Source organism: Hemicordylus capensis, chromosome 2 (assembly GCF_027244095.1).
Source record: "Hemicordylus capensis ecotype Gifberg chromosome 2, rHemCap1.1.pri, whole genome shotgun sequence".
NCBI classification, from domain to species: domain Eukaryota; kingdom Metazoa; phylum Chordata; class Lepidosauria; order Squamata; family Cordylidae; genus Hemicordylus; species Hemicordylus capensis.
In genome coordinates, this window is record NC_069658.1 from 116,981,902 (window position 1) to 116,993,987 (window position 12,086).

General features: G+C 42.5%; 1 protein-coding gene across 34 annotated transcripts in view; it reads right to left on the bottom strand.

Moving 5' to 3' along the window:
- Positions 1-9,605, bottom strand: part of MPDZ (multiple PDZ domain crumbs cell polarity complex component) — a 186,390-nt gene extending 176,785 nt beyond the window's left edge. For 10 of the 34 annotated variants that reach the window (XM_053294939.1, XM_053294923.1, XM_053294925.1 and 7 more), the window contains exon 1: positions 8,559-8,771. In XM_053294939.1, the coding sequence (XP_053150914.1) occupies positions 8,559-8,679 (121 nt within the window). In that variant the 5' untranslated portion in view covers positions 8,680-8,771. Of the gene's footprint in view, positions 1-8,558; positions 8,773-9,138; positions 9,189-9,307 lie in introns of those variants that run through there. The other 24 variants (XM_053294940.1, XM_053294938.1, XM_053294937.1 and 21 more) reach the window with 7 other exon arrangements.
- Positions 9,606-12,086: the final 2,481 nt, after the last annotated feature.

Consider the following 12,086-nt stretch of genomic DNA (forward strand, 5'->3'; position numbering starts at 1 on the left):
AACTACACTGGGTGCCAATAGGTTTCCAGGCAAAATAGAAAGTGCTGGTTATAACCTGTAAAGCCCAAAATGGCTTGGGCCCTAGGTATTTAAGAGAATGTCTTCTTCATTATGAGCCCCATTGCCCATTGAAGTTGTATGGATAGGTCCGTCTCCAGTTGCTGCCAGCTCGGCTGGTGGCCACACGGAGACACACCTTCTCGGTTGCTACCCCAAGACTGTGGAATGCGCTCCCTACTGAAATACAATCCTCACCATCTCTGGCAATTTTTTAAAAGAACTTGAAAACCCACCTCTTCAGCCCAGCTTTTTCAGCTTTTTAAATTTTTAAGTTTTCATCTGTTTTTAATTTTTAGATTGCCTACATTGTTTTAAGATTTTTGTTTATGTTTTAAATTGTTTTATGTTATTGTTAACCACCCAAAGACGAAAGTTTGGTGTGGTGTACAAACCTGACAAATAATAAATAAATAAAGTGGGGTGTTTCCGTTCTAACTAGTACTTCTGGAGTGTCCCCATACATACCTCCCAGTGCTTCCCACTTGCCTTCTCAGCCATCACTGGGGTAGTATGGTGCTCTGCTTCTCATAAAGACACCCACTTCCTGCACCAGAAGCACACAGTACTGTACAGAGATGGGCACGTGCAAAGGGCTGATGTATATTGTTCAACTTTGCATTCTACAAAGCACAGCCCTAGTAAAACCCCTATAGAATCATACTATATGCTCCTTTAAAATTCAAAAAATGAATCTGTATGTATTCCGCTGATAAAAAGCAGTGAAACATACTGAGAATTATTCACTAAATAACTAATGCAACTTAATAGCTTTGCCTATTGTACTCTTTCTTAACATGGTTCCCTCACTTTCTGGTATCTGGACCACATGAAACAGGCCCATGCACATTGATTTTACATTCATTTTGAAAGAGTTGCACTGGCTGCCGGTTCGTTTCTGGGTCCAATTCAAGGTGCTGGTTTTGACCTTTAAAGCCCTTAACGGTTTGGGCCCGGGGTATTTGAGGGACCGCCTGCTCCCAAGGGTTGCTACCCGCTTGATGAGGACATCTGAGGGGGCCCTGCTCCGGGTGGCGACAATGAGAGAGGCCCGACTGTCGTACACTCGGGACAGGGCCTTCTCTGTTGCTGCTCCTAGACTCTGGAATGCTCTCCCAGTGGCCATTCATTCCTCGGACTCCATCATGGCTTTTAGAAAGCTTGTAAAAACTTGGCTTTTTACCCAGGCCTTTACATAATCGTTTTTACTGCTGCTTCTGTGTGTTTTTATCTGTTGTATTGTTTTTATGCCTGTTTTTTATATGTTTTTATACTTTTTAGCTTGATGTTTTTATTGCCTTTTTATTGTATGTTTTAACTTTTGTAAACCGCCTTGGGGTTGTCTTTTAACGAAAGGCGGTATATAAATGAATGAATGAATGAATAAATAAATAAATAGATACATATGTCCTATTTGAATATACACATTCCCAAATGATTATGGTGATGCAAAGGTATAGCAGCAGCCACACTGGGTCAGCAGGTTGAGACGGCACTTTCTCATGCCCCACTATATGTACAAGACAGAACTGGGACCAGGCATCATCCAACCTAGTCAAATGTAATTGATCATCTATTATTTGACAGTATGTTATATACTAAGAAATATTCCATTAAGCCAAGCGTGTCTTTATATATGTTTCAGCCTACTTTTTAAAAGGAGTCTTTGCTCCCTAGCCCTGCAGGCATCTGGGTAACCACTTGCATACATACACACACATACCACTTAGAAGCATACACATTCTACTCAGCAATATCACTAAAATCACATTTTTAAAATCAACATTTGATATTTATACTTATTTATTTAATAAATAAGTGTCTTATTTGTTTTAAAAAATAAGTTATTTATTGCACTTGATCTTAAGCTCGAACTATTCCTTGATCTCTAATATTTATTTATTTATTTATTTATTTATTTATTTATTTATTTATTTATTTCATTTTATATCCCGCTCTTCCTCGAAGGAGCCCAGAGTAGTGTACTACATACTTAGGTTTCTCCTCACAACAACCCTGTGAAGTAGGTTAGGCTCAGAGAGAAGTGACTGGCCCAGAGTCACCCAGCTAGTTTCATAGCTGAATTGGGATTTGAACTCAGGTCTCCCCAGTCAATGTCCAGCACTCTAGTCACTACACCACGCTGGCTACAAGGCTGAAAGAATATCTGGGTCTCTTCCATATGTGAAAGGCCAATCCTTTTAATCATCTAATAATAATTTAGCAGCAGTTAAGCTCTGGTTTAGCATTTATGTCTTTCAAAACACTTTGGGGTTCCTCTGCCATCTTTTTGAGGATTCTTTCATTAGCTCTTGTTTTAAAGCTGTATCCAGGAAAATTAGACAAATTGGTCTGTCTCCTGACCATTTGTTCTTGATGGGATGCACTTCAGCCTTCTCTTTAATTAAACAAAGACTTTGGGATATAACCTCTCAAGAGTTGGTTGGTAAACTTAGTCCGTTCTGCTCCTTGGCCCATCTGGATATTAACTACCAGAATAATTGGCGTATGGCTTCATACTTAATTAACCTTAATAATAGTTTTAATCAGGTTGCTTTTGCAAAGGCCCATTTAAATGCTTTCTCCTTGCAGGTATTGTTAGGGAGATTCCAGAGTATACCACTCATGCAAAGATTCTGTCCATGCAATAATTTAGAAATAGAGACTGTGGAGCATGTACTTTTGGTCTGTGGATTTTATGTTGATTTAAGCCAAAATCTTATTTGCCCATTATTGCCCATTGCTCAACTTAATCGATCAATTCAGATATATGTGAAATTCCTCTTTATCTGACTCCAAGTCTGAGATAACTCTTGCTGTAGCAGCTGTGATTAAATGTAGGAGGAAATTAATATCTTAAGTGGCTGTTTTGTATTTAATGGTATACCAAACTGCTGTTATTTTCTGTTTGTTTCTTGTTCTCTTGTTGTATTTTGGGTCTTTTGACCATAATAAATATTACTACTACTACTACTGTTTATGTTTGCAAAACATCACTTATTGTTAGCCGTAAGTACTGGACGGTATCTAGACTAGTTAGTCACAACTAACACCACTGAAATCAATGGAACAAGTTAACGTGACTAATCCCACTAATTAAATGCCACTAATTTCAATGAGACATAGTAATAACTAACTTCGTCTGGATACTGCCCAGTACTTACAGCTAACAATAATTGACCACAGTAGTTAAGATGGAATTTAACTTCACTGCTTCCTAACTAAGCTGAAGTTATGTAAGTAGAAATTTCACACTTTGTTACACTTTAAATAAATTACTGCTTTTAAAACATTGTCATTATTTGACAGCATTTGACCATTCAATGGATCAATTATAAGTGGACCAGTTCAAATGACCAGCCTAGAGAAAACTGCATATATGTATTTTATACCTCTGCTACTACAGATTTTTATATGCAGCTTTTCAACAAAAAAAGTTCTCAAATGGGTTTAGATAGAAAAAGATATAAGATGATTTCCTGTCCTCAAAAGGCTCACAATAAAATAGAAACACAAGGTGGATGCCAGCAACTGCTACTGGAGAAATGCTGTGCTGAGGCTGGATAGGGACAATTACTCTCCCCCTGGTAAATAAAAGAGTCAGTCACCATGTTAAAACAAACACATAATAAAATAATTCCAAAAACAAGCAGCTATATTACTTATGCAGAGTAATACACTCACAGCACATTGCTGATAAAAGCTCTAGCTAGGATCACACAGCAATAACGAAACATCAGAAGAATTCACATTAAAAATATTTAAGCAGCTGCTTTACATAATCCAATTGATTTCACGAACACCATAACACACTCTACTAAGAACCCGTATGTGTTTAAATTTTATTCTTGCAAGCTTGGACTGGGCAAACCTCTTATAATTGCCTTTAATTTAAGGATTAAAGTATGGCCTGTGTGTTAGAAGATATTAACCTACTACACATAATTCAGACTCAATTGTCATAGAAAAGTTTCACTGATCTGTTGCCTATAGTTGTCAGCTATGTAGAGAGCCAGAAGGGAAATAAAGGTTATCTATACTTGCATTTAAAGCAGGGCTAGTCTTCTTTCTCAGGACTGATATTGACCTAGACTGCCTAGTGCAGATTTCTATTCTAACCTGGGGCAGGAAGAATGTATGACAGTTCCTGAAGGGAAATGCAAGGTTTGAGGAGCACATTCATCAAATTCAGAAGCATTGGAAGAATAATGAAAATGCTAATTTCTCTATAAGCAATAGAAAGAAAAAAGGACAGCAAAAGGAGCAACCAAAGCACAGGATTCTATATTGATCAAGAAGCACATAAGCAAGCACATAAATAAGCCAGTTGCGTGGTCAGCAACACCATGCTGACCATGCAAATGGTGCCCACAGATGCACAGACTGGTGCCATATGCATGCTGGTGCCATGCGAGGGGTTATTGGGATGTGCACAGCCCCAGCAGGAAGCTGCATGGGGCAGCAGAGAGCTGATATGGACCTATCTCCCGTTTCTTAAAGTTCCCAGTACAATTTCCCTAAAAGTGCTCGAACTGCACTTCGAACTGCAGTTTGGGCACATCCCTACTTCCACTCAAAGTCTAATTCACACATGCACTCTCCAGCATTGTAGCCACTGTTCCCTCTAAGGTGTGCAGACATGCACACGCTCACAAGTTTTTGGGTGTCCACTCAGTTCAATTTAGATCCCACTCAGGTTGGATCAGGAAGGCCCCATTCTGAATGCACATGCACACACACTGCCTTGATACTGCCGAACAGAAAAAAACTCATTCCGCACAGAGATGAAAAAAATTAGAGGGACCACTGATTGTAGCTAACTGAAAACACAACCATGATTTTGGTTTGAGGTGTAGGTGTCATGACCATTTGAATTTTACAGCACGCCAATTATGAGATGTGCATTTCCAAATAGTTTGTGTCGTCTGCCTGAACTTCATGAGGATCCACTTCATGAGGACACACATGGCTGGCCACACCAAGCTGCTCAGAGCTCCCTTTCAAGGTGTAATCACTCTGTAGACCACATGTATGAAATGTGGCTTAATTTTGCTTAGGATCATTGACTGATACCGTACAGCTTAACATAGCCGTTGTGATCTAGAAGCTCTTTATGTACATAAGAACTCGTGCATGAAGCTCTCTTGCAAGCAAGGGTTTCCTGATTCTCATCAATGTCAAAGGCAGTTCCACTCATACATACTTAACATAACGAGACTTTCAACAGTACTTAGCTTTGGCTCAGTCATGTCTGTATTTACTGTATATTTAGGCTCCTTACAACTCAGTTCTAAGGCTTGCTAAGCCAGCATGTATGTGCTTATGATGGGCTATACTGACCACTGTTCGTGCAATAGCAAAAAATATGCCACCACAGCAAACTCAATATGTGGGAGTCATATGCAGGAGTTGTAAAATCAAACTTAATTCCACAAAATATGATGTTATTCTTTTGTTGAATGAAGTTCTGCTTTATATATAGTAATAAATAGTGTAAAATTACATAGAATAACTCAAGTTAGTAGATATAATAGAGAGGAGAGCTGGTCTTGTGGTAGCAAGCATGATTTGTCTCCTTAGCTAAGTAGGATATGCCCTGGATATTGCATATGAATGGGAGACTACATGTGTGAGTGCTGTAGGATATTCCTCTTAGGGGTGGTGCCGCTCTGGGAAGAGCAGAAGTTTCCAAGTTCCCTCCCTGGCTTCTCCAAGACAGGGCTGAGAGAGATTCCTACCTGCAACCTTGGAGAAGCCGCTGCCAGAGAGAACACTGCCAGTCTGTGTAGACAATACTGAGCTAGATTGACCTATGGTCTGACTCAGTATATGGCAGCTTCCTATGTTCCTATGATAAATGCATTTTGCATAGGGAAATGTGTTCCAGAGAGTTTTCAAGATATCAGTCACAGTTTTTACAACCCGGAGTTCTATATGCTAGTCTACACCATTGTTCCCACACAGGCATGCACATGTGCGCACACTCACACATTTTTTGATGTCCGCTTAGCAAATTTTAGATCCCACTCAGGTTGAAACATAGGAAGTTGCCATATACTGCGTCAGACCATAGGTCCATCTAGCTCAGTATTGTCTACACAGACTAGCAGCAGCTTCTCCAAGGTTGCAGGAAGGAATTTCTCTCAGCCCTATCTTGGAGATGCCAGGGAGGGAACTTGGAACCTAGATACTCTTCCCAGAGTGGCTCCATCCCCTAAGGAGAATATCTTACAGTGCTCACACATCAAATTTCCTATTCATATGCAACCAAGGCAGACCCTGCTTAGCTAAGGGGACAAGTCACACTTGCTGCCACAAGACTGCCTTGATACTGCCACCCAGTACAAAACTCATTCCACACAGAGATGAAATAAAATTAGAGAGAACACTGGTCTACACATGCATTTTTAAAATTAAAAATCAGCACAATCAGAAACAAAATACCACATACTATGTGAAACATACTTCTAACTGGCTTACAGAAAACGCCCATACAATCTGCAGAACCAGCTAATGGAAGAATTCAACCCATTATTTGCAATCCTATAAATTATTCTAAATCCACCCCTTAAAGATAGCCAAATATGTAACTCATATGCAACACCCTACTCTTAGGAATTTTTTAACATTCCAGTGACATCATGTCTGTAGAACAGCACTGAGATTTCCTAATGGAGATTTAAACAAAACAAAAACAAAAAGAATCAATGTGATCCATGGTGCACCACTTAAACGTAATACTGTAGTCACAATGCAACACAAACTGAAGTGAACAAAAGCGCACTTAATTCTTGTATTGGATTGGTATGTACTTACTACAGATATACATTTATACTGTAAACACTGAAACAATATTTGGCCTAGATTGCTTCTACTGTTCCCCAGTTGCATGACGCAAATGTTTCTACACCATGCGATCAGCAGAAGGGATGTGAACTACATTAATTAGATGGTGGGGAACTATTTTAAAAATAACATAATTTTAATCCACTTATTTAACAAAAAAATAAGGACTAAAATAATATGTATGGTTGATATTATTTAACAGAGATTAACCCCTTAACATAATAAAGATAGTTCAATTATAACAAGAAGCTTGGTTTTCCCATCCTTATTATGTGTCAAGCAGGAAATTAATCATCTGTTGAGTATTTTCAGTATGAAATCAAAGTGCTTGCTATTCCGAATCAATTGACATGAAATCCAAGTATGGGATCTCATCTGTATGATGTTAGTCATCTTTTCTTGCCTACACAAATTCACATCCTTCTATTCCAGGCTATTTATTTTATTTATTTTTGATTTATCATATTTTTATACCGCCTGATATATACATCTCTAGGTGGGGTACAGAATTTAAAAACACAAAAAATACAAAACAGAGTTTAAATGGTTTAAATTTCACAAAATAAAAAAGTAAAAACAATTTCATAAGATAAAACAAATTAAACAATTCAAAATTAATTTCCGTTAAAAGCCTGAGAAAATGGGTGCATCTTGAGGGTCTTCCTAAAAACAAACAGAGAAGGAGATACTCTGTTTTCAACAGGGAGCATACTCCAAAGCCCCAGGGCAGCCACAGAGAAGGCCCAGTCTCGAGTTGCCACCAAACAGGCTGGCGGCAGCAGTAACCAGACCTCTCCAGATGATCTTAATAGGCAACAGGGTTCATGACAAAGAAGGTGCCATGACTGGAATAATTGTCAATTCCTTGGTTGTGTACTCTCTCCGCTATTAAACCAAATTAAAAGCCAAGCTCTATCATAAACACTAGTTGAAAGTGTGAAAATCCATCCTCCTATCCTTTTTTAACCACAGGATTGTAAACACAAGAAGGTGGTAAACCTTGTAAAGAGACGCCTAACCCAAGTCAATTGATCCTGAGTGTATATCCCTAATCACTACTCTCCAAAGCAAAAATGTTCCACTGTCTACCCTGAAATTATTTAAAAGGTCCCAGCTACTCAAAAGGTGAAGTTCTCTTTGGCCGTTTTGTAGAGAGAAGTTGGGAAGAGCGGAAAGCAAGCCTTACTTCTATGCTTAAAGGAGGATGCTCCTTTTAATCTGCACCACTGCCTCCTGTCCACTCTACTGCGCATGCAACCTGGCCCACCACCCCCACTTTCTCTTCCTCTCTCTCGTCCCCATTTGGAGCTGCTTAGCTTGCTTGGGAAAGAGAAAATGAGAGATGCGCCTTCCGCCACTACAGCCTTCCCGGCCCCCCAACAAAGAGAACCCTCAAAGGCCAGAAAAGTCGTAGCATTTCACACAACTTGTGTTGCAAGATGAGAAGAGCGAGGAACGGTGTGTGCAGCCTGGGGACACAAAAGGGCCACGCAGGCGGGAAGGAAGGAAGGAGGCTGGCTGGGAAGCCGACATACAGTGCGGCTGCAGGAACGTTTGGCCAAAAAGAAAAAGAAAAAGAGAAACACCACACGAACCCAACCCAGCCAGCCAGCCAGAGGAAACAGGGCTTTTGTTGACATCAATCTCCCTCCTACCCGAGAGGCTGGCGCTGAAGCAGAACCGGTCAGCATCCCGTCTGCTCCTCCAGCAACCCAGGGAGCACCCAGAGTTAACCCCTCCTCCTCCAATTCCTCCACTCCACCCCCACCCGCGCATCTCCTGCCGCTGGAACTTTGCCACTCCAACGAGCTCCAGAAGAAGAAGAAGAAGAAGCAGCAACAGGCGGCCTAAGGGCGGCAGTTCCAACAAGCAGCATCCCCCCCCCCGCCGCCGCGCTTCCTTCCTTCCTACCCCCCCCCGCCCCCCCCCCCCCACACACACACACGCCAGTACAAGGCCTGGTGTTGCGCTTCCCAGCTCTCTCCTCTTCGCCCCTCCCGCCTACCGCGCCCCCGGAAAAGAGGCTGGCGAACATTCCCTGCCCCCTCCCCCTCCGAACAGTAAAAGACAGCTCTACGGGCTACAATTGAGAAAGACTCGTGGCTTTATTCCTCGGCCTTTTAAAGACGGAGGGTGGGGGGAGTCATCACGGAGTGCGCCCACCACGTATATACCCTTCCCATCCCCAGGAAAAAAGAAGAAAGGAAGGAAGAAATGGTTTGCAAAGCGCCTCACAGCAGCCCCCGGCTGGAACAAAAGAGAGCGCGCGGTGGTCTGCATGCGGGTCCCGGGAGGAGCCTGCGCTTGCCTCTGCCTCTGCATGCCGAGCAGCCCCTTCGCCTCGCACACACACACACACACGCACACACAGCCCGGGCTTGCAGCCTTGTCGCGCTCAGCTTACCCGCTTGGGCCGGCTTCTCCAGGGATGACCCCCTCCCCCTAAATTCAGCTTTGTTTGTTTGTTTGTTTTCTAGGGGTGGGGGGGGGACGGGCGTTCAAGGAAATAGCGCGTATTTCTTGGCTGAGGGGCGAGACCTTCTTGATGCGCCCCCCCTCGCCCCCCGCTTTCTCTGAAGTAACGGCCCTGAGAGAAGCGCTGCAGGATAAACACACGCAGGCTACCATGAAACTTAATCCTGCCCGGCCATCAAGCGGCTGGACGCCAAGCCTCCCCTCCCCGCCCTCGCTCGCCCCACCGCCGTCCGCTCCTGCTCCAGCCACTAGACGTTCTTGAGCCAAGCCCAGCAGCGGGAGCGGGAACTGCTTGCAAAGAAGCAACCATGACAACAGCAGCAGCAGCAGCAACAGGAGGGGCCCATGAGGTGCCCTACAAATTGCTAGCTGCCTGGGTTTGATGCAAGACAGTTCTAGGAAAGCTGTCCTACTTTCTATTTTTTACGCTGGGAAAGAAAAAAAGGAGGGGGAAAGAGGAGTGTAAGAAAAGGCTCAGCTAAGCACTTTGGGCGGACTTCCTTCCATGATTTATTTGAAGTTTGTCATCTTTTATCTCTTCCATTAAGCTTTTGCCAAATAGCTTTTAGTAGGATATAAATGGATCCAGCTGCATGTGCATGATTTTTACACAGGGATCATGCAGAAACTGCCATCAAATCACAGCTTAGGCTTCATACAGTGCAGATCATTTGTTTGATATATATTTAAGATTGTGAGCCCTTTGGGGACAGGATTGTTTATTCTAAAGAATGCTGTAAGTCGCTCTGAGACTTTTGGGAAAAGTGGGATATAAATGTAACAAAGAAATAAATAATAGATCCATTGCTTCTGGCTGCACCATAGCACAAAATAATGGCTGCTTGTGATTTCTATGGAGTCTCTATCAAATCACAGCTCACATTCTTCTCCACCGACTGCACCATGAAAATTATGAATCCATCACTTCCTAATGCAGCTGTGGTACAAAATAATGGATCCTCTAGAATCCAGATGATCCATTAAAGAATCATCTATATATATAATTCTCCTGGGTGTGCCTTTAGAACGTGCGTCCCGGCAGCCCAGCTGATTGGCTGGGCTGCGGGGGCGCCTGATTGGGTAAGGCGCACCCAGGAGAATTGCCTGGCCGGGTGGCTGCGGAGGAAAGGCGGCGGGCCCGGCCGCGGCGGAGGCAAGGCAGCGGGCGCGGCGGTGGGGGCACTCTCGGCCCGGCCGCGGCACTCTAGGGGGGTGTGGAGGGAGGAGACGGCGGCATGGTGGGGGGGTGGCGGAGGGAGCTGGCGGCGGCACGGCTGGCTCTGCCCCCAGTCCCCGATGTACGGCGGGGAACGGCTGTGTCCAGCTAGAGGCGCAGATGCTCTGCGCCCGGGCCCACTAGTTACATATAATTTCCCCAAACCTAACTCCAAATAATATTGTGCTCCATTAACTAAACGAAGTATGAATCCAATTTTTTGTATTGCTACTATGGCATAGCACCAGGTATCCAAGCCACGGAACATCATGGATTTTCACCATTTATATGTGGAATTCCTCCAACTCCAGCATCAAATTGTCAAAATATCACAAACATGGCAACCATGGCCTTTACCCAAATATTAGTCATAATAACAATAAGGAACTACCATGGTCCATTGTGTGGCTGTGTGCTACTTAATGTCAATTTGTGGGGGATGACAGCAGAAGATGGCTATTGATTGATTAAGTGCTGTCAAGTCGACTCCTAGCAACCACATAGATAGATTCTCCAGGATAATCTGTCTTCGACTTGGCCTTTAAGGTCTCTCAGTGGTGCATTCATCGCTGTTGTAATCGAGTCCATCCACCTTGCTGCTGGTCGTCCTCTTCTTCTCTTTCCTTCAACTTTCCCCAGCATTATGGACTTCTCAAAGGAGCTAGATCTTCACATAATGTGTCCGAAGTATAATACTGGACATTTGTGCCTTGAGTGAAAATTCTGGATTGATTTGTTCTGTGATCCATTCATTTGTTTTCCTGGCTGTCCTCAAAAGTCTTCTCCAGCTCCAAAGTTCAAAAGCGTCAATGCTTTTTCTATCTTGCTTCTTCAAAGTCCAGCTTTCGCATCCATAGAGTGTCACTAGAAAAACCATGGTCTGAACTATTCTAATCTTTGTAGGTGTAGTCACGTCACAGCATCTAAATATTATTATTATTATTATTATTATTATTATTATTATTATTAATTTGATTTCTATACCCTTTCAAAGGGTATAGATATCCAAAGGGTAAATATCCTTTCCAAGGCCTTGGTTGCAACTCTACCAAGTGCTAGTCTGCGGCATATTTCTTGACTGCTGGATCCTTTACTGTTGATGGTTAATCCTAAAAGGCAGAAGCTATTGTGAAGATGGCTATTTCCCTGCTTATATTTAGCAGAAGGAGAACAACTGTCCCTATCCAATCCCAACACAGCATCCTTCCAGTGGTTGTTAGTTGGTGTCTAGTTTATCTTTCCTTTTAGAATGTGAGCCTTTTTGGGACAAGGAACCATCTAATTTTTTTAATTATTTATTCTATGTAAACCCCTTTGAGTACTTTTATAACTAGAAAAGAGGTATATAAATACTTGTTGTAGTAGTGGTATATATGTGATGCCTGGAGGCATGTACATTAGCCCCTTAGGAAACAGGATGCTGGAATGCATGGACCTTTCCTCTGATTCACCAGGACTTTTATGAAAAAGTATTGTCTTCTCTCTGAGATTA